Consider the following 22,778-nt stretch of genomic DNA (forward strand, 5'->3'; position numbering starts at 1 on the left):
CCCAAAGATAGTGAGCCCTGGAAAGGGTTCTAATGCTAAAATTGGTATGTAAATTTATCATATACTTCTAGACTGCACCTTTGGTCTTTTCATCTGAGGGAGTGGAGGTCCCTGCGTCACCTTGGAAAGAAGGCAGTGGGGCCACTCACCTCTGCACAAGGGCTCTGTGTCATTCCAGTATGGGTCCCGCACATTGATGCACTCAATAATGGCCGGACCTTGCTCCAGAGAGTGGCCAGGGTCGCACGTGAACTCCACTATGGTCCCGATGTTGTAGGTCGGGTCGGATGTGGTGAAATTCCCATTTTGAATGTAAGGCTCATAACAGTGGCCTTTCTCAAAGGCTAGGGTGGGGATACAAAAGAGGGGGAGCAGTGCAGATGAGGCAGGCGTTCCTCACAGTGCTGGATCTCAGAAGATGGGACCCCCTCCTGTGTTTAGGGAAACTCCAAGGAAAATGGACAGCAGCTCCCATGTTTCAATTCCAGCTGACCTGCTTAGGGCTCCTGGACCATTCACTTCGCTTTTTGGGACCTCAATATTTTCATCTCTAAAATGGGAATATAAACCCCTGCCCTCCCAACCCTGCAGAGTCTAACTTTGGAAGTCAAAGAGTCAGTCTGACCACTGGGTCTCCCTTGCCCTTAGCAGGTCAGATTTCTAGCTCCCAGGACCCAGCCCAGCTCTGTCATGCTTCCTCCTCGCCCATGCCATCACCCAGTATGGTGGAGGACCCCAGGGACCCTCACCCTCGAACCGGATGTTGAAGGCTGAGGCTGCTCGCGCCTGGTCAGATGTGAACTCAATGCGGATGCTGTTGCCCTCACTCAGCAGACCCTCAAAGGGGACGTTCTCAGTTTGGAGGGAGTCATAGAGAAGAGAAGACTTGTTGATCAGGCCACTGTAGACCAACATCCTGGTGGGAGGAGCAGGGTGGGAAGTGGACAGGAGGATAACTACACACCATGGCAACAGGACGTATGTGCAATGAACGCCACCTCTGGAGCCTCATTTCCAGACACAGATCCCAACTTTACCCCCTGACTTGTCTGGACAAGCTGCTCCACCTTATGCGACCTGTTTCCTCTTTTGTAGAATGCTTGTCCTAGACTCATGGATGGATTCTGAAGTCACAGGAAAAATGATGTGTGTGATATAATGAACCAGACTAATTAATGTATACTAATTACTATTACTAATTGAGGAAAAGAGATCAATGGGCTGAAAGAATGGTAGTCAGACAACCAGAATCCCAAAGCTATAACCTTCTGAGCTGTGTCACTTTGGACAAGGACACTTCACATCACTGAGCCTCTGTTTCTTCATTTGTAAAATGGATACAATCACACCCATCTACATCAGCGTGTAGGAATTAGAGGCCATGTGCATAATGTGCCCAGGAAGGGGTAGGTATATGAGTCAAGTTTATTAAGCATTTGACTCCTAATAGGCTCTGTTTTTTATTCTAATATCCTAAAAGCCCTGTGTGTGGAATCAAGAGTCCTCATTTTTACTTCCCAATTCTCCAACAATTGGGTATACATAGGTCTCAGCACATCATGGGCCTCAGTTTCCATAGCCATGAAAGGAAGGATTATAACATCTCGCCTACCTATCTTACAGGTTGAGAATACGACGGGATCAAGTGCCCTGAAAAAGAAAATATGCTACACAAAACATTGGTATTCATTTTTACTGTTATTAAAATCATTTGATACTTGACTCCTTGCTAGTCTTGGTATTTTTAAAGGAATTATGTAAAACTAGGGAGATAAATAGTATACAAATTAGACAAACTCCTTTTATGGAGTCATAAACAGGCATTTTTAATCCTGTGAGGTGTGTGTGTGTGTGTTTACTGGGACTAATAAAAAGGGTTTATCTTATGCTGCCCAGATGAATTTCTAATGTTACTAAAATGCATAAATGTTGAAGCACCAGTTTGTCCATTTTGCCATGTGTCCACTGTGGTTGAGATGACAGGGGCCTGGCTTGCCAGTCAGAAAACCAGCTCCAAGGGTGGTGGGCAGTGCTGGGGAGATAGTGTATCCAGGAGCATCTCTCATTCAATGATGGCTGGGCAAGGGGGTCACACCAGCTCCCTCACGCCTCCAAAAGGATCATGCTGAGGCATGTTTAATACAGTTTCCCAGAGGCCCCCAGTAGACAGAGCCCCAGCTGCCCCCACAGTCACCTGCTCATTAACACACACACTGTGTTGACTCCTTTCTCTTCCCTGCCCACTGTCCCATGCCTCCACTACTGCTTCCCAGGTTTAGCTGCCAAATGAGTGACTTTCCCTAACATCCTTGTCCCCATGTCCATTTCCAAGGGAACACAACCAAAGGCAACAAGTCTAAATGGCTAAGGTCTTACTTTTCTAGAACATTCAAGAATATTCTAGATAAAGTCATAGAATAAGAAAGCTTTAAGATTCTGGATTCTATACATATAATTTAGAGTTTACAGACATGATTTTGGTTAAGTATTGCCTTGTAACTTCTCCCTAGTTCCTTCCTGTGTACAAGTCTAGTGTTTCCACATCAATTTCCTATCAAACTGGAAACCAGGTCTTGCTACTTCTCTCCAGTTCTCCATGGAGCTTAGTATGTGACTGGGTGCAGAGCAGGTGCTCAGTGAGTACTCCCTCCTTGATAACTGCAAAAAAGGATGTGCAGGAGAAATAGGCCTCTTCCCCTATCCTGATGTACGCCCTGGGGCAAGTTGCTTTCCCTCTGTATGTCCAAGTTTCCTTACCTGTAAAAGGAGGAGGTCGAAGATGGTGTCTAATATCCTTGCCAACCTCCCCAGCCTTTCCTTTCTCGACCTCCATGAGCCATTTCAAGACTCTAGATCCCTCACCACATTCCAACACTCTGGGAAGGAGGGAGGCTGCTGGGTAAGCTCTCAGAGGCTTACCTGTCCTTCTCATGTAATGACAGCCTCTCGAAGTGCAGGTGTAGCTTCTGACCCTCCGGAGCTTCAATTGTCCACACGCAGAACTGGCTCCCATTGGTGTTTCCTGGGTAACTTGGGGAGAGGACCCGGCCAATGGTGGCATTGTGTACAGCCCCTCCACAAGGGGCTGGGGGCAGAAAATAGGAGGGGATGACCATGAAAGGAGAGCAGAGAGAGAGAGAAAGAGAGAGAGAGATTTCCTCACCCCTACCCCTTAGTGGGAGGCAACATGATGGGAAGAGGGAGACACGGTAAAAGGCTTCTCGTCTTGGACAAGATTCTTCCTGTTTGGTAGGAGACCTCATCCCACGCCTGGATCCACCCCCTTGTGTGTCCCATGTTAAGGAACAACTGTGATTTAAGGATTCTTCCATGGTGCTGGCTGTGCCTGGATTCTTCACTATAAGATGGTAATCAAGGACGTAAATAGGCAGTCCACAAAAGAAGACATATACTTTTAGTATTTAGTAAGCACTAAAAATGCAGCCTCACTCATAACAAAAGAAAGGCAAATGTAGATGGCTTTCTATTTTCATCCACCTGATTGGTCAAGGTAAAAAGCAGCCATAACTTGCCAATGGGAAAGGTGGTGGGAAATGGGCAGTCTCACTCATAACTGGTTAGAATGCAAATTGCTATGACCTTTCAGGAGAGCAATTTGGAGAAAAATCTAGAAAGTATGTTCCCAAACTCTGACCTACTCATTAAAGTTCTGGGAATTTATGCTAAAAGGAAGAATTGGATATTTTCACCAGGATTTATGAATGAGTGTGTTCACTGCTGATGTGCTTCTAAGCGAAAAATGAGAAGCCACATACATATCCACTCACAGATCTTCGGTAAAATAAATGCACTCCATTCACATGCTATTAAAAATCATGTTCTTAAAGAATACTTGGGAATATAGAATAATGCTTCATATATTTTTAGTGGGAAAAAAAAACAAGTTACAAAATGGTCTACCTTACCTATATCAATGAGCTATTTGCAAAAATCTATTGAGACCATAAATATGAAAGTAATTTGCTCTTATCTTTACAATTTTGAATTTCTTGATTTTTTTACCAGAATATATGTTACTTTTATCATAAAAAATCTAATAAAGAAATATTAAAAAATAATTTGTGGACTGGAGGGAGATAGATCTGTTTCTTATTTTTAGGAGACACTTGGGTCTCATTAAATGTTTGTTGGATGACTGCATGACCAATAAGGACTTGCAGTGGCCGAAAAGGTAGATAGCTCTCTGCTCTGCTCCGGAGTGTGCTGATTTACACCAAGGACATTGCCTAGAAGCCCCTTCCCCACGCCCCTACCTAGACCCCCACCACCTATATGTCTTTCAGCACCATGGACAGAGGTGTGTGGCTTTTTGGTGTGTGTATAGGCACGTGCACACGTCTGTCTGGGTCTCTGCATATGTCTGTCTCTCTCTCTTTCCCAACTGCCTTCCTGTCCTAAAGTGGAGGTTTAAACCCCGCCTGTGCCACTCAACCTTCTGTGGATCTAGAACAAGTCACGGAAACTCTGTACCTCAAGTTCACTATCAAAGGGTGATACTGATTCCACCCTGCTTATAGGGCTATGGTGAGAAGTCAATGAAATGATGCACACAGGGGACCTGGCACCATCCCTGGCACAGAGTAGGTGCTCAAAACATAGCCAGTATTGTTGTCCTATGGCTCAGGAGCTGAGGAGACGGAGGACACAGACCCTGGTGGGGGGCACCGGCCATCTGTCCTCCCCAAGCTGCCGCTCATCTGTTGCCTCTCTGCTTCCCTTCCTTGCCTTATTAAGCCAACTGATGGCTCTGTTTGGCTTCAATTTGCCAGCCGTGGCTCCCCATCCATCTTTCTTAGCACAAATTGAGGCTTAATTCCTCTCTGATTTCACACATAGATAAAAATTAACATGGGAGAGGCACAGAGCCCAACTGCCCTATGGTTTGGATATTTCCCTTTTGTTAAAAAGCAAAGAAGAAAAATTCCAAAGGGCCTTGGGGAAACAATACTGCAACAATCAAATCTCAGAATGTGTCATCAGGTCTCATTTGCTTTCAGATTCCCCTGACTCTGAATGCCTGGAAGGAAGGAATAATTTATTATTATTCCCAGTATTCTCCTTTTTCATGGCTCAGGCCCTGGCATATAGTAGGTGCTCAGTTATTACAGGCGACCTGTGCTTTCCTGACTACCACTGGAACTTTTGAGAATCTAATATGGTTTTTCTCTCTTGATAGCTGAGGATAATCAAGGCTATGCCTAACAGTACAGGGTAACCCTGAGCCCCTTGATCTATAATGTGCATGCAAATCACACAAGGGTGTGCTAAAATGGAGATTTTGATTCAGCTGGTCCTGTAGGGGGCCCAGAACTATCTGTCTGTAGTCATCTTGCTGGTCTGTAGACCATCCATGCTTTGAGAAAAACAGCTCAGAAGAGAAGGGCTCTGAACTCATTTCAATTACTGTCTGTTGACTTTGGGCAAGTGACTTCACCTCCCTGAGCCTCTGTTTCCTCATCTGTAATGTGGAGGTAATGGTTGTCATCATGCAGCATTGCTACATGAACATTTACGGCAGCCCTGGCAGTGTCTCAGTATCTACGGACTGGGTTCAAAGTGTGGCAGCAGGCATACCCAAAGTACAGCCACAGAAGAAAATAGGTAAGTTACACTTTGTCAGCATGAAAAGCTTTTCTGCATTAGAGCACAATAGCAAGAAGTGAAAAAACATGGGGCACTTGTGTGGTGCAGTCGGTTAAGCACCTGACTCTTGGTTTCAGCTCAGGGCATGATCTCAGGGTCCTGGGATCAAGCCCTGAGTGGGGTCGGGCTCCAGATTCAGTGGGGAGTCTGCTTGTGGATTCTCTTTCTCCCTCTCCTTCTGCCCCTCCCCCTGCTCTCTCTTTCTCTCAAATAAATAAGTAAATTAAAAAAAAAAAGAAGTCAAAAAGCAACCCACAGGGAGGGACAAAATATTTGCCAATCATATCCCTAACGCAGATCTAATATCCAGAATATGTAAAGGACAACAACAAAAAGACAAATAACAAAATTAAAAAAAACAAACAAACAGGCAAAGGACTTGAATAGACACCTCTCTAAGAAGATCTACAAATGGCCAAGAGGCACAGGGAAGCCACTCAGCATTGTTAGCCATCAGGGAAATGCAAATCAAAGCCACAATGAGAAAGCTTCCTGCCCACCAGGATGGCTAGAATCATAAAAAGAAAACGTGTAACATAAGAAGTACTGGCGAGGATGTGGAGAAAGAGGAGCTCTCACACACAGTAGGTGTGAAAGACAAACGGTGCAGCCTCTGCAGAAAATAGCTTGACAACTCCTTAAAAAGTTAACCAGAGAATAACCATAGGACCCAGGAGAAAAGAAAACATACGTCCACACAAAAACTGATACACAGATATTCACAGCAGCGTTATTCATCATTGCCGAAGTGGGAAAAACTCCAGCGTCCACCAATGAATACACCAATAAAACAGGGCAGAGTCACACACAGACATATGGTTCGGCCATGAAAAGGAACAAGGTACTGACCCACGTGATGACATGGGTCAACCTCAAATACATGATCCTGTGCAAAAGAAGCCAGTTGGAAAAGACCATGTATTGTAGGATCCCCTTTATATGAAATGTCCAGAAGAGGAACATCCATCGATGCAGAAAGCATGTTGTTGGTTGTTAAGGGTTATGGGGGAGGGGAAATTAGGGAGCAGGTGCCAATGGATACAAGGTTTCCTTTTGGGAGCAATGGAGATGTTCTAGAACTACAGAGTGGTGATGGTTGCATGAAGTTTCAGATCTGCTAAATGTGGCTAATGGTAAATTCTAGGTGATGTGTGCTTTTCCACAGACTAGAGATTTCAATGGCCACAGTTGTCCATCTTGGGGGAAGTCTCTTCCCCTGGGCTGGGCGCCTATCCCTAAGGTCAGTCTAATGCCTTCCTGGGGTTGGTGTCTCGCCTCTGAGGGAACTATCTATGTCTGGTCTGGTGAGGGGGGAGCGTACCTGAACAGATGGGCTCCTGGCTGCTCCAGTGGGGCTTGGAGGCATTCATGCAAGTCAGCGTCTTGGCGCCCTGGAGCTCATAGCCCAGGTGGCAGTGGAAGTGGGCCGCCCCACCCGGGTGCAGGTCCATCACCGTGACATCCCCGAAGTCGGGCCGGCGAGGAAAATTGCAGCTCAGCATGAAGGCTGGGAAAAATGCAAAGGCAGATGGTCATCCCTTAGGAGCCGGGACAGGAAGAACGTGACCCACATTCCAGGAGCCAATTTGTGCTGAGGAGAAGAGATAAGGCCCCTAGGGGCTCCAGAGCACTGGGTGGGGGCAGTATGTGTGTATTTTTGGAACTCTCATTGATCATAGGGTGAGGAGACCGTCAGATTGACACTTTTTCTGGGATCCAAGGTCCCCACCTTGTCTAACCAGAGATCACAGGTTTGGGGTGAAGAATAAGTTCCCACACCTCCTGTAAGCCTCTCTCCATGTGGATGCAGAGCTGTCTTCTCCTTGGGGAAAGGAGGGACCGTAGGACTCAGGTGGGTTTTGTTCTACCAGCACAAACAATTTCGGTGTTTGTTAAAAATGTGCACAAGCAGGGCACCTGGGTGGCTCAGTGGGTTAAAGCTTCTGCCTTCAGCTCGGGTCGTGATCCCAGGGTCCTGGGATCGAGCCCCGTATCGGGCTCTCTGCTCAGTGGGGAGCCTGCTTCCTCCTCTCTCTCTCTCTCTGCCTGCCTCTCCACCTACTTGTGATCTCTCTCTCTCTGTCAAATAAATAAAATCTTAAAAAAAAAAATGTGCACAAGCTTGGACCAGAACTCGAATAAGCAGCTCTTCAGGAAATGCCAAAGGATAGGACAGCTTGAAAATAACCATCCTGGCCCACACAGGCCTGGCCTGTGGAGGAGACCAATGTGAGTTTACATTCTTCCTCCATCCCTTAGAAACTGTGTGACCTTGAGAAAGGGACAGAGTGCCCTGAACTTGGTTCTCCTCGTCTTTCCAGTGGAGTCGACAATTGTCCCTGCCTCACCAGTGGCAGTAAGGATTAAACATGAAACACCGAGAAAGAGCCTCCTTAGTCCAACATCTAGCTGGGGGCAGTAGAAGGCTCTAGGGGACCGTGCTGAGCTCCTTGATTCTCCTAAGAGGATGTGAAAACCTTCCTAACTGCTCCTTTTGGCTGTATGGTCTGATCACTCCCGCTGCATGAGGTATTGATGATCCCAGAACTCACTGGGAGGATTACATCCAACCCAAGGGCTCTACAAGCTATTTCTTTGTCCCCATTCAGTAATGGACAAGACAACAGGGGGAGTCTTGGTCTTGGAAAGTGGTGATGAGGCGGGTACTCCCATAGACACTCATTCCCCTGTTTCAGAAACATCCCAGGGCAAAGTTTCAACAGAACGGTTTTTCCTGATGTTCATTCAGTTTGATGCCAAGGTGGAGGGTGCCCAAATATCCAGATTTGTGAGGGCAGACTCCACTCTCCGCGCAGGTATCTGGCAAGGACATAAAGGAGCTTGTGGTTCAGGGAAGTAACCTGAGGTCACGGGAAGGTCTCCAGAGGTAGAGAAAGGGGATGAGAGCGAGAGAGAGGGCGCCGGCCAGAGGGAAGGGAGAGTGGAGCGAGGGAAAGAAGAGAGGGAGAGAAGGAAAGGATGAAGAGGCAAGAAAAGAAGGAGGGGACCAAGAAGGAGGAAGGAAGGAAGGGAGAGAGAAGAGCAAGATGAACAGAAAGCAAGAGGGGAGCCTCAGAGTCAGACAAAAAGGAAAGAAAAAAACATCGCAGAAGAAAAGAGAGAGCCGGACTCCTGTGGCTTGGCCCCTGGGAGTTGAGGCTTTTTACCAGAAATCCATGGACTTTCCTGAGGATTCATTTAGGAAATTTAGGAGCTGTGGATCTGAATGGGAAAAAGTGGCTTGCTGGTTTCCTATTTACCTTTAACTGAATGGTGGTATTTCCTTCAATCACGTAGATAAGCAACAGACTATGACCTATTTGTAGAACGTGTGACTTCGTCACCAAAAGAAATACAGATATTTTCATATCATGGTAGATATCTTGACATATTTCTTATGTTCCTCAGTACTTTGAAATTACAGTAATTACCAGAGCTGCCAGGGGAGATTATTATTTAATGTGTTAATAAAGAAGCACATGGATTATGACATTGCAGATTAAAATAATATTTTGACAACTGTAATTCAACCTGACTGGTTTCCTTCTTAATCGTGTAAGGTTTTATTTTACGCTTTCAAAAAACATGGTTCTGAGAAGGGGTCCAGAGGTTTTAACAAACTGATGGAGGGATTCATGGCACAAAAAGTTGGAGAATCCTTGGCTCCAGAGGGAAACTGAGGCAAACATCTACCCCCCCCCCCATCAGCCTAGATGCGAGGTTACCCTGATAGTGCAGCTGGAAGGTTCCAAGGACATCATCCTGGAAGGTCCGGAAGTAGACAGAGATGGTGTTGGTGGGACTTCGGATAACCTGTCCCTCTACCAGGAGAGTCTGGTTGGCCAGGACAGTCAAGGTAGGACCGTCCACCCCACGGATGGAGAGCAGCTCACCGTCAGACAGGTTCACGCTCTTCACCTGCAGACAGACAGGGCCAGATGGGGAGGAACTCTGAGTTGTGCTTGAGACAGGGCCCTTGCAGGCTGTGCAGCTGCCAGAGGACCCCAGAAAATGCCAACACAGCAGCCCTCAGCCAGCCCCAAGTCAAGAGGACAGACAGGCCCCCTTGGAAACATCTGGAGCCCTGGAAATATCTAGGTTCCCCTCAAGAGGGACCAGACTGAAGCTAAGGTGTAGAGCAAAGGTACTGCAAAACTCTGTAAGTGTCCATGGATGAGTCCTGTGAGAGAGAGCCTCCTCCATGCTGGCAGCTGAGGTAAGTTCTCCTGGGGATCGAGGGGGGAGGGCAAGGGCTTGATCCGCTGGTTCCTGAAGCCCAAACTCCAGGAGGACAGAATAAGGCATTCCACCAGAATGCAAGTTCCATGAATGAAGGTGTTTTTGCCCCCCCCCCCCACCCCAATTTGTTCCTTGTCCCCAGTGCCCAGAAGAGTGCTTGGCACATAACAGGTGCTCAATAAATATTTATGTAGATTGAATTCATTCTTCCCCTTTCTGCATGAAATGGTAAGAGGGAGTGGGGGGCTCATTTCTAGGGCATTCTCAGGGCCACTCTCATGTGCTGTAAAACAGCGGCTCTAACCCCATAACTTACGCAAAGAACTGCATACTTGATTTCCAAGTCCACTTTCCAGGTTTGGAGGAGAAAGAGGAGAGATACTTTAGTTGTATACAAAGACACTAAACAAATGGAGTGTGGCTGGGGGGGACATTTAGTTAGATCCCAGTGCCCAATTTGGATTTTTATGCCTCTCCTAGCGGGGCCTGGGATCCTGGCCCCTTTGCCTCTCACCAAAGCAGGGCTGGCCTTACCGACGAACCCTTCCTCTTGCAGATCGTACATCTTACTCTTTTTTTCTTTTTGATAAACTCCTATTCATTCGCCAAAGCCTTACTAAAATTGCCCTTCTCTGTGAGACCTTCCCTGACTACCAAAGGGCTTTCCCGTGCCTCCACTGGGATGTTACAACATTCCCTACAAGCACCCACTGAACACCTTTTCAAATGGCATTCTAATGTCTTCTAAGTATGTCTGTCTCAGTCATAGGACAGTGAACTCCTTTAGGGGAAGTACTGCATTAGTTTGCACACTCCCATATCCCCCAGTGTAAATAGCCATGATTGGTACCCAGTAGTACTCAGTGAAGGAATTAAGTGCCTGGTAAAGAGCTCCATGCAGTGTTCGACACCAAGTGAAAGCAGAAGGACCACGGAGTGCCGCATTCAGATGGACTGCAACTTTCCTCCAGCTCATTTTAATTCCATGAACATTTAGGAAGTACCTACTATGTGCCACACACTGTGCTAAGCTCTGGGGACTGCAAAGACCACAGCTCCTGGTGCTGAGGGGCTTAATTTTTATTCTTTCCATGAAAGTCTGAAAAACTTCCCTAAAATAAAGTTCTGGTTAGGTCACAACCAACCCAGCTAAAAAACTTTTGATGGTTCCTTATTGTTCATTAGAAAAAGGTATACATCCAGATCTCCAACCTTAGCCTGGGAGGGTCTGCCACCATGACTTGGTACCAGCTTTCTTTTCCTGTCCTCTCCTGTGGGGCAGTGAACTGGACAGCTCCCCACTCCCAGACACCCCTCCTTATTCCATTTTTTAAAAATTGGGGGGCATGGGGCACCTGGGTGGCTCAGTGGGTTAAAGCCTCTGCCTTCGGCTCAGGTCATGATCCCAGGGTCCTGGGATCGAGCCCCACATCAGGCTCTCTGCTCTGCAGGGAGCCTGCTTCCTCCTCTCTCTCTCTCTGCCTGCCTCTCTGCCTACTTGTGATCTCTCTCTGTCAAATAAATAAATAAAATCTTTAAAAAAAAAATAAAAATTGGGGGGCCAATTGGGGAAGGCCAGGAACTAGGATGAGGATAATTAGTAACATAAACTGAGCTAGGCTCTCTGGATGAATGGTCTGTGCATTGTCATATTCGTACCATCCTGAGTATCTGTAAAATAGTAGTATTATCATCTCTATTTTACTGATGGAGAGACCAAGGCTCAGAGAGGTAACATCCTTTGCCCAGAGTCACACAGCTTTCACTGGTAGAGCTGGGACTTAAATCCAGATGTTTGAGCCCTATGCCACTCTGCTTTTCCATTCTTAGCTTACAGGCAAAAGTTTTGATACAGGATATAATGTGTTTGATACAGGGTATAAGAGGACTTTCCTTCTGAGTATAATACCTCACAATTTATTAACAGTTCCCCCTCCTCCATGTATGCCTATTTCAGCTGTGCATTGAATTGGGAACTCCTATTCATTCAACAAAGCCCAGCTCAAATTGCCCCGCTTAAGGCAAAGAAGGAACCAAAATAACAGTAAGCCTGAGTCAGACAACCCTCTAGAGACTTCCTGGTGGAAGAGGCAGGCACAGTCCAGGCGATTTTCTACAATTACCTGGAGCTCCACACCGTAGCCAGTGTAGACCGTCACGTTGTACGTACACTCCAGGAAGCCGCTGAGGGGCAATGGTGGATAGTCACTGGAGTCAATGTACCCTTCGGGATCGGAGAAGCTCACACTGCAGGGAGCTGGAGGAAGGACTTTCATTAGGACACGGAGGACAGCTCAGATAGATGTCATGTCTCAGATGGGCTGCAGGGTGGCTCTGGGCTTCTGGGGCACCAGCATTTTTCTTTCCCCCTCCCTCCCACTGCTGCTAATTCTCCTTCAGTCCCCAGAATCAACATGATAATCAAAACTGTGGTAGCTGACACAGGCTGACTGCTTACTTCATTCCACTAGGCACAATCCTAACCACTGTACAGGGCCGACCCCACTCACCCTTGTAGGACCTGACATTTCATCCCCATTTTAGAGATATGTAAACCAAAGCTCAGAGAGGGGTAGTGTCTGGGCCAACCTCACACAGAGAGCAGGATTCAAACCAGAACTTATACTTTCTAAAGAGAGGCCATAATGCACTTGTCCCAAATCTACCTATGATCGAATGTTGGTGTCTGTCTTCTCCGTTTGAAAACAGAAAAGAAGATAGAAGACTGGGACACAGACGTGCATTTTATCAAGTCTGGAGAAATAAATGCAACAGTCAAAGTAAAAGCACTCTGAGGGGCACCTGCTAGCACAGTGATTGGTTGGATGTCAGACTCTTGGTTTTGGCTTCAGTGGTGGTCTTGGAGTCCTGAGATCAAGACCCACATCAGTCTCCACTGTCAGTGAGGAATCAGCTTAAGATTCTGTCTCTCTCTCTGTCCCTCCCCTCACATGTGCTCTCTCTCAATAAATAAATAAATCTTAAAAAAAAAAAAGACTGAAAAGTCAAGGGTCTTCAGCAGGTTAAAGGATTCTACTCCAAGCTGAAAAAGGTTTGAATCCCACTCTTTAGCTGCGTGGCCTTGGGCAAACTGCTTGATGTCTCTGAGTCTCAGTTGTCTCATCTTTAAAATGGGGATAGTAATTCTGAGCCACGAGGTTAAGCTCAAGTCAATGCTCAACAGGCAGTAAGTGATGGTGGGACATGGGTCTCCCTGGCTCCCCTTCCACCACGGCCTGCACAGAGTGGGTGCCTTGTGGTTGCAGCAGGAGGGCTTGAGGGTCTGGGGGCTGCTTACCAGGGGCCTGCTCAGTTGTGATGACTGTGGTGGTGATGATGGTGGATGTCGTGGTCTCCTGGCTCTCCTCTGAGGCTGACCCGGTCAGTTCGTTCTCACCTTTGTCCATCAAGGTTATGGGACTGGCATCTTCAGGGGGAGCCTCGGGGGCATCATCAGGTGCCGCAGACTCCCCAGGGTCTGGCCTCTGGGGGAGCGTGTGGGCCACATAGGACTGCGAGGTGAAGGGGGAGATCTGCAGGGGTGCGGGCGTCGTGGGGACCGCACCTGCTTTCTGGTCCAGCCAGAGGGGCTCCTCGGAGGCAGCAGGCTCAGGGTCTCCCGGGGGGCGGGGCTTCTCAGTGGCAGAGGAGGAGAGGAGGCCCAGGCCCAAGGAGGCAGGGGAGGACACTGTCTTCTGAACCGCTGCCGTGGAGGTGACTTTGGGCCTCAGCTGTTTCCTGGCTGAGTTCACCTGCTTGAGCGAAGGCAGCTTCTTCCCGGAGGGGAGGGTGCGCTTGGTGGCGGTCTCCTCCAGCAGCCGCGTGGAGAGGGCGGCCGAGGGGGCTTCCCCTTCCAGCCCTGGCTCTCGAAGATCTTCCCCTGACTGCACTGGATGCAGAGGGGCCATAGTCACTCTCTCTTCAAGGCTCTCTTTATTCAGACTGCTGCTCCCCAGAGCTCTGGAGGGTAAAAGGGAAGCACCCGAAGGGCCAATGTCTGCTTCCTGGGATGCATCTATGGAAGAGGAGGAAAGACACCTGTTAGCTTGGGGCTGAGGGTGGGGGTTAGGTCCTCCACCTCCTGATCTGGGGGCCTAGGGTGGGGCAGAAAACTTGCAAGATGCCAGGACAGGAGGAACTGCCTCCTTCCCTCTCTCCTGAACTTCCCTCCCTCTCCTTTTCGTCTCGTGTTCCCTTCCTTTCTTCCTTTTGCTGACCATACAGACTTACTGTTGACCCTGCCAGGCCCCAGCTAAGCATTAGGGTTACAGAAACCAAGGGCACAAGAGTCTCATGTGCCAGTTGTTTATGTACTGAAAGGGGTAATAGGAAAGGAGAAATAATCATATTTGGTATGATAGATGCTTAGAAAGAGAGAAGCTCAGCATGCTAACAAGGCAGAGAGAATAGTCCTCTAACTCAGTCTGTGGGGCAGGACCACCATGTACAGTTGGGCAGGTTGTTCACTACACAAGCACATCACCCAAGGGACGAGTGGGGCTTGTAACAAGCCCACACTCCTTTCCAAGCTGTGTGCCCTGACTCAGGGCTATATTGTCCTGGGGTTGAGGGGGAGGCACTTTTTCTTTTCTTTCTTTCTCTTTCTTTTTTCTAAATTAAACTTGGGGCGCCTGGGTGGCTCAGTGGGTTAAGGCCTCTGCCTTTGGCTCGGGTCATGATCCCAGGGTCCTGGGATCGAGCCCCGCATCGGGCTCTCTGCTCAGTGGGGAGCCTGCTTCCTCCTCTCTCTCTGCCTACTTGTGATTTCCGTCTGTCAAATAAATAAAAAATCTTAAAAAATAATAATAATTAAACTTGACCTTGTGGGAGACCCAGAAAGATTTGAAAATTCAGAATCACGAGATAGGTTCAGAACAGAGGGCTGCAGGAAGAGTGTGGAGCAAGAAGGAGAGCACAATAGAGGAATATGAGGGGAAGCAGATGGAGGGTGACTGGAGAGAAAGCCGGTGAGTCAGGGTGGTTGTCGGGCCAGGCCTTGGTGGGCAGTCTATATCCTGCTAAGTGTGATTTATTTTTGCCTTGAATGTAAAACCACCTAGTAAATTTAAACAAGGGCTGGCCCTGGCAACTGTTTGGCAGAATCATGCCCGAGATCGCCTGCATTTACTTGAGACCCACTTCCGTCAGTTGCAAGCTGGCATGTGGCTTTGACCTTCCTGAGCCTCAGTTTCCCCTGTTTCGTGGGTGCAATGGGTTGACGTGGGTAAAGCATACCTGTACCTATAGGTAGGTGCCTCACTCACAGTGAGTGCCCAGCACGTGCCAGCTGCTGTCACTGTCTTTACTATTGTCATTGTATCCGCACCCTTCCGTGGGAAGCCAGAGTGGTCAGAGCATCCCCAGTGATGATCTTGAGATAGAGAGGAATTTCATCCTGGGATAGAAGCCCTGGGACTGATAGCTGTCCTTGTCGATTTTCTGCAGACAGACACTCACTCAGCCGCAGTCTCTGGGCCCTTCAGCACTGTCATTTAAATTTATTTCTGCCGCTGTCGGAAAGGCTCATTTACTTTCATGGAGTCGGCGGCAGTGGCTTAATCTATATAGACTGCAACAGTTTGCAACTGGCATCGACAAATGCTCCTGTTGTGTCCCATTGATCACCAGCCGGTGCGCATTCCGGGCTCCCGGTCGCGCCAGGGCAGGAACCCGTCTGGGGGAAGACAGGGCACATGCATGACCCGAGGGCAGATCAAGGGCATTCAGGGGCCAAGCAGGTTTCCTGGTCCAAGGTGGGAAGCATTGAGGCTTTAGAATTGGATCCGGATTCGAATCCTGCCTTCCACAGTCCTCCAGCTGCATCAGACTGGGCAAATCCATGAAGCCTCTTGTGTGTAACAGAGCCACCCCATCTACCTCATAGAATTAGATCAGACATGGGTCTGCTCAAGAGCTGTGCTTTTTGTGAGCACTGCCTCTTTTGTTAAATGATTGACGTTGACCATCTCTGTAGACCGTGCAGTGAGAAAAAAGGGAAGGGGCCAAAAGAGAGGAAGGAGGGTGAGGGGTCAGGACACGTGGCTCCTGAGCGCCGGCTGTGATTCAGTGCACAAAGCTTGGATGCCCCTGGGGTTGGGGGACCCGGATGGTGCTCCAACCTTGACCCACTGCTCCCTAGCATAACCATGTGGGTTTCATGTTCTCTCTCTCCATCTTCTCTGCCTGGGTCAGCTGGGCAGCCAGACTAGGTCATTCTACTCAGGTCTTCCAGCTTGGACTGTGTTGATCTGGGGCGTGATCAGGTAATTGACAATTATTCTTCAAGCCCTTTGTTAATCTTGCTAGAGAGGGCAGAGTGAGTGGTTCGATCCTGACACTGGCTTGTGAGTTTTGTTGGGTCCGGTGGCTGTATTAGCTTCTGCCAGTCCTTTTACAAAAATGTCCCCTTAATTACAAGTGAGGGAGGGGAAAGAGCGATGACAAAGGACATAAGGCACATCAGCGTGCCCTTGGCCATAATAATAGCGATATTTATGACGTTTTATTTTTGATTGCTTTACTGAGTGCTGGGTATGTATCAGGCATCTGCTAAACGCTTTTTTTTTTTTTACCCATTACCTAATTTTATTGTTTTTCAAGGGAAAAATTATTCCTATTATACAGATGAGCAAAGTGAGGCTGTGGGACACTAAGTTAACTTCCAAGGTCACACAAACCCGCAAAGCTGGGTTTCCAACCTCCATTTTCCTGATGCCAAAGACCATGCTAGCAGCTCTGTTAAGTATCATGAGGTACTGTTATCACTGACAGCCTCTCCTTCTCAGAAGGAAGCAGTGGCCTCCTCCAAAACCACCCCTCAGACCTCCATTGTTTCGCTTCCCTGCTGGGTTGGCTATAGTGTTTTTCAAATCTCCCAAATGATACCCTTCACCCCTCATGACCTGAGCTGGATTCCTTGTTAAAATACACATTTGTCACTCTCCCCTGTCAGACCCCTGACATCTGAATCTCCAGGGGTAGAGCTTGAAAGTGGGGGGCTGTTAAAGCCCCTTGGGTGACTCTTATCACCAGACTGATCAGAAGAGCTCCTTCTGGAACCTGTGATCTTGCCTTTCTACTCCTTGTTGGTTTTGCCTTCAAGTTGTTGTAAGTTGCAGGCGGCAGGAACCCAGGTGTAGGTCTGGGCCACAGGTATTGACACGGCCTGTGACCTCCCCTGGCCACCCCAGCCTGTCTAGATCCAGCGCAGCCCACAAGAGAAGGAGGGAATGCAAGAGAAAGGAGTCCATGATCAGCCTCCTCCCCACAGCCCCTGTGCCCAGCTCTGGGTTCCCCACGGTACAACAGGTGTTAACCATAGCGGCAATTCAGCCTTATAGGAAGTAGATCTGGCTGGACTGAGTCAGCTCTTTCCCACTGAAGACCTAACTGTCAAGGTGAGTTGCAGATCCATGAGGTAAATTTCCCTCCCTGCCCCCATGTTGCCTCCTCCTCAGGGTCCACCCATGGGATCTTGGTGGCTGGGTCCAAACTCAAGGCCATGTTCAAGACAGAAGAGAGTCTGTCTGTGGTCTGCAGTGTTCACCGCTGGAGGCCTCGTTCTCAGCTGGGATGCTGGCCGGGGGAGTGCTGTGCAAAACCAGATCCCAGCCGGAATGAGTCAGAGTGGGATTCCAGGGCCTTCGAGACCCAGAGACCTAATCACTTGCTCTACTAGGCTGGCTTTTCCCAGGGGCTCAATGACCACTGTATTAAACGAACTCTTCTTTCTCAGAGAACTTAAAAGGTTCAGTCATCCTAGTCACATATGGGTGATTCTGCCTTTATCATGTGCATTCAATGCCCCAGTGTTGCCCATCAATTAATGAGTGACAATTCTCTGCTGGTTGCTACTCAGGACAAGAAAGTCAATGCTCTAGGCACTTCCAGAAGACAGATATACACCAATAACCAAACACAGATATCCAACAGAAGAGATAGGGCTTTAATTAAATACAGAGAGAGGCTGCTCTCCCTTTTCCAGACCACATGATGAAGACAACTGAGCATTTGTTCTCCCATCGAAGATGAGGAGGAAGCACCTTTCCCTTTTTCCCTCTCTCACTTTGATGGGAGAGATGGGGAGAGTAGACTGGGAAGCATCCCATTAGAGTCGAAAATGCACCATGCTCTCTGAAACTGTGGATTTGAATTGGAGCCGCTCAGCTCCAGAGTGATTGATGACAGCCCTTCCCCACTCGGGCACACAGGGATGGAGTGGGAAGCCCAGGAAGCCACAGCTGGGGAGTGCTTCTGCTATAATGTGCAGTGAGAAGAGCAAGACGTAAAATTCTATGGTGTGTATGAAAACGACCGGACCAACCACCTAAAACAAATTGCGATGCAGAGCTGGTGTTTTGGTGGGCTTTGTTTTACTGTAAGCTATATCAGACTTCATGTCTTTTAATTTTTGAAGTTAATTTAAAAGTTTTTTAAACTAACATCCACTGTTCTCTTTGTTTCAGATGTACCACATACTGATCTAACAAGTCTATACCTTCCTCGGTGCTCGTCACGATATGGAGTCACTATCTGTAATGTTGTTACCATATATATATTTAAGGGGGGGCAGAAGGAGAGGGAGAGAGAATCTTTTTTTTTTTAAACCTATTTGAGAAAGAGAGAGAGAAAGAGCACAAGGGTTCGGGAGGGGCAGGGAGAGAGGGAGAAGCAGACTCCCCATCAAGCAGGGAGCCTGATGCGGGACTCAATCCCGGGACCCTGATATTATGACCTGAACAGAAGGCAGGCGTTTAACTCACTGAGCCACCCAGGTGCCCCTAGAGAGAGTATCTTTACCAGGCTCCATGCCTAGCTCGGGGCCCAGGATCTCATGTCCCTGAGATCATGACCTGAGCTGAACGCTCAACCCCCCCCCCACAGGCACCCCTACAACATTATTCTAGGAATGGCTCCAACATCCTCTGGATGGCATGGGTTTTCTTCCTTCTACTTTTTGGTGTTTTCCAAAATGTGTATAATATTTAATACTGCCTTAAGTGAAAAAAAAAATAACAGAACGAGCTGGGTTTAACTGTTGCCTTTAGTACCTAGTGATGGAAAGGCCAAAAGAACACACAGACACATTTGATATCACAGAAGTACCTCATTCACTGAGTCATGGAACCCCTTTGGGTCTTCCAGTAGGGATGACAATAATTTTTCCCTCATCAAACTGTTCACGGGGGGCACTTTTAGGAGGTGGGCCTGGCCGGCGCTTCAGTGGGTGTATTTTTTTTTTGGTAAAGGGGACTACGAAACTGTTGCTTCCTAGTCTAATCCTCATTAATAATGCTCCATTCAGTTGGTGGTTTCTCCTGCCTTTGCACTCCTCAAGAAGAAATTGCCCAACAGGGACAAAGTCAATAATGAAATATCACATCTTCAAGATTTGTGGTTACAAACTGCCCAGAAAGTGGATTTGAGGTTCAGAGAAGGGGAATGGGTTGCCACTGGTCACATGGCATGTTGGTAGCAAGAAGGAGACCAGGCTGTTTGAGGCTTGAAAAATCACACCAGAACACATCAAGTGCAGTCAGAAACAAAACTAGGATCATCTGGATTACCCCCAAGAACATTGGTTAGTCCTGTGCCTTCTGCGTCTTTCTTTGTTGGGGGACAAGGGGCTGCACTGTGCACTATAGGACATGCATAGAACAGCATCCCTGGCCTCCAGGCATTTGGTGCCAGGAGCAACATGCCTCCCCCCCACCGCGCTACCACCCCCTGGGAAAATCATGAGTGATTTCAGACATTGCCAAATGTCCCACCAGCAGAGACAAAATCGCCTCTGATTGATGACCACTGGCACTGCCCTCAGCACCGAGAAGACCTTCCCTCCCATTTGGGAGCTGATCAGCTTTGTTTTACTTGTATTACTTGCATTGACTTTTAGGTTGGAGAAGATCTTAGCCTAATTCCCATTTCATAGATTAAGGAAATTGAATTGAGTGAGGGCTGAATTTCCTTCTCCTACTCACATTTGATCATTCATTTATACATTCATTCATTCATGCATGCATTCAGTGAGCACCTAGTATGTTCCAATGCTGGACCAGCCAATAGGCTCTGGCACCCAGAGGTCGACCTTGGATAATAAACTGTTGGAACAGTTGGCTACAACCCATTCCTTACAGCCAGGGAAGACCCAGTGTACTCTATCCTGCAGTAATGAGGACCCTTGGGTAGACGTACAGGGCCATTCCCACCTGGGCTTGGCATGGACTTTCTGGGGCAGAAAGGGCAGAGGTGGGGGAGGTGGGCTTGGGGGCAATGGAGTTTCATCTTCTGCCTCAGTGGCAGCCCTGTACCTGTGTGTCCATGTGGACAATACATATAGGAAATGGTGAGTTACACTCCAGAAAGCATATTGCCTGCTGTCATTGCATTCTCTCTGTAAGCCATTCTGTCAGACTGGCATTTCCCATTTTATAGATTAAAAAAAAATCAACACATGGAGAGAGGATGTGACTTGTCTCAGATCATGGAGCAAACGGGTAAATTTGGATACTTTCTGACATTGTTTCCTGTGCTCGTTCCTCTTTCCACACCCTCAAATATTTTTTTCCCTTTAAAATAATTTTAAAAATTTAAGAATTCCTGAAAGGTATGGAATCAGAAGTGTTAAGTATTGCCCCTCCCCTGCCCTGTCCACCAATCCTGCCTTCTAAAGGGAATCAGTGTTGGTAGGGTTTTGTTTAATCTCCCAATAAAATGTACTGATATAAAAATAGTAAGTTTTTTTTCTTTTTTTTTTTTTTTTTTTTTACCTTAAAAGGTGTGTTAGCACATTGGGGTGTGGGAATGAAGTCAGAATTGCTTGTGTTCCAGGGGAAGAAGCAAGATGGCAGAGGAAGAGCAGACCTAAATTTCCTTGGGTCCCAGGAGTTCATCTAGATAGCTATCAAACCATTCCAATGGTACAAACTCAACAGGAGATTGAAGAGAAGAGCAGCAATTCTAGGAACAGAAAAGCGACCACTTTCTGGAAGGTAGGACGTGCAGAGAAGTGAATCTGAGGCAACACATGGGAAGACAGACCTTGGGGGGAAGGGGCCGGCTCCTGGCAAGCAGTGGAGCCGTGGAGCATGAATCGGAACTTTAGAAACCTGTTCTGTGGAGGGTTTTTGCTCCAGAGGCTAAGTGGGGGTGGAGCCCTCACAGGGACAGGGTAGTCTCAGGACTCGCAGCATTGCAGAAAGACTGGGGGTTCCTGAGGGCAGCAGAGCTCCCAGGTATCAGAGCAGGAAAGCCGGTTGCAGAGATGGAGCCAAGCAGTGGGCTCTCAGCTTGGGGTTACCTTAAACCATGATCTGAGGCACAGTCGGGCTGCTGCTCTTTGAGCAGGGACCCCACAAGTGGAAGATCTGGGGAGACTCACCTTCCTCCTCTGGGAGGAGCAGCATGGGAGTGCGTGGCAGGAATCTGGGTTTGGGGACTCTAAACGGAGCTGTGTGCCAGAGATAGAAATGCTCAGTCACAGGCCAGGAGAGCTCAGAGCGCAGCCAGAGGCCAGGGAGACGGGAGAGATTGGGTGCTTTTCTCCAAGGGCGCACTGAGGAGTGGGACCACTAGTTCTTGGCTCCTATGGGGCCATAGATTGGGAGGCCGCCATTTTCATTCCCCTCATCCAGAGCTCTATGGAAAGCATTCAGGGAACAAAAGCTCCAGAGAGCAAACCTGAGCAGATTACTTAGCCAGGCCCATGACAAGGGTGGTGAGATTCTGCCTCGGGCAAAGACATTTGAGAATCACTACAAGAGGCCCCTCTCCCACAAAATCAGCAAGAACATCCAGCCAAGACCAAGTTCACTGATCAATGAGAACTGCAGAACTCCAGAGCTAGGGGAATACAGCACATAGAATTCACGGCTTTCCCCCCATGATTCTTTAGTCTTTCAAAGTTAATATTTTATTTTATTTTTTCTTATTCTATTTTTTAAAAAATTTTCCTTTCCTATTTTAACTTTTTAAAACTATTTTCTCTTATCAATACCTTTTTAAAAATTTCTTTTCAGCATAACAGTATTCATTGTTTTTGCACCACACCAAGTGCTCCATGCAATCCGTGCCCTCTCTAATACCCACCACCTGGTTCCCCCAACCTTCCACCCCCGCCCCTTCAAAACCATCTGATTGTTTTTCAATACCTTTTTAAGAATTATGTTTTAATTTTCATTGTTATAGTCACATTCTATCCCTTCATTGTATTTAACCTTATTATTTCTATACATATAGGTTTTTATTTCTTTGAAATTTTGGGAGACAGCTTCTTCTAACAGACCAAAATACTCCCAAAATCAATCAAGTGTGTGGCTCTGTTCTATTCACCATATATATATATATATATATATTTATATATATATATATAATATATATATATATATATATATATATTTATATATATATATATATAATATATATATATATATATATTATATATATATATATATTTTTTTTCTTTTTCTTCTTCTCTCTCTCTCTTTCTCCTTTCTCCCCCCCCCCAGTTTTGGATCTCTTCCAATTTGGTTAGTGTATATTTTTCTGGGGTCATTGATACCCTTTTTGTATTTTGTTCTCTCATTGATCTATTCTCTTCTGGATAAAATGACAAGGTGGAAAAACTCACCCCAAGAAAAAGAATAAGAAGAAATACCCATGGCTAGGGACCTAATCAATAAGACATTAGTAAGATGTCAGAACTAGAGTTCAGAATGATGTTTATCAAGGAGCTAGCTGGGCTTGAAAAAAGCATGGAAGAAATGAGAGAATCCCTTTCTGGAGAAATAAAATCCCTTTCTGGAGAAATAAAAGAACTAAAATCTAAACAAATTGAAATTAAAAAAGCTATTAATGAGGTGCTATAAAAAATGGAG

General features: G+C 47.2%; 1 protein-coding gene across 4 annotated transcripts in view; it reads right to left on the bottom strand.

Moving 5' to 3' along the window:
• The window catches only part of SEZ6L (seizure related 6 homolog like), a 188,310-nt gene that overhangs the window by 53,738 nt on the left and 111,794 nt on the right, over window positions 1-22,778 (bottom strand). For all 4 annotated transcript variants that reach the window (XM_047698472.1, XM_047698471.1, XM_047698470.1 and 1 more), the window contains exons 2-8: window positions 13,202-13,918; window positions 12,027-12,160; window positions 9,390-9,582; window positions 6,986-7,171; window positions 2,920-3,085; window positions 750-916; window positions 150-344 (exon numbers count right to left, since the gene is read on the bottom strand). In XM_047698472.1, coding sequence (XP_047554428.1) covers window positions 150-344; window positions 750-916; window positions 2,920-3,085; window positions 6,986-7,171; window positions 9,390-9,582; window positions 12,027-12,160; window positions 13,202-13,918 — 1,758 coding nt within the window. The remainder of the gene's footprint in view (window positions 1-149; window positions 345-749; window positions 917-2,919; window positions 3,086-6,985; window positions 7,172-9,389; window positions 9,583-12,026; window positions 12,161-13,201; window positions 13,919-22,778) is intronic.

This window comes from Lutra lutra, chromosome 12 (assembly GCF_902655055.1).
Source record: "Lutra lutra chromosome 12, mLutLut1.2, whole genome shotgun sequence".
Lineage (NCBI taxonomy): Eukaryota > Metazoa > Chordata > Mammalia > Carnivora > Mustelidae > Lutra > Lutra lutra.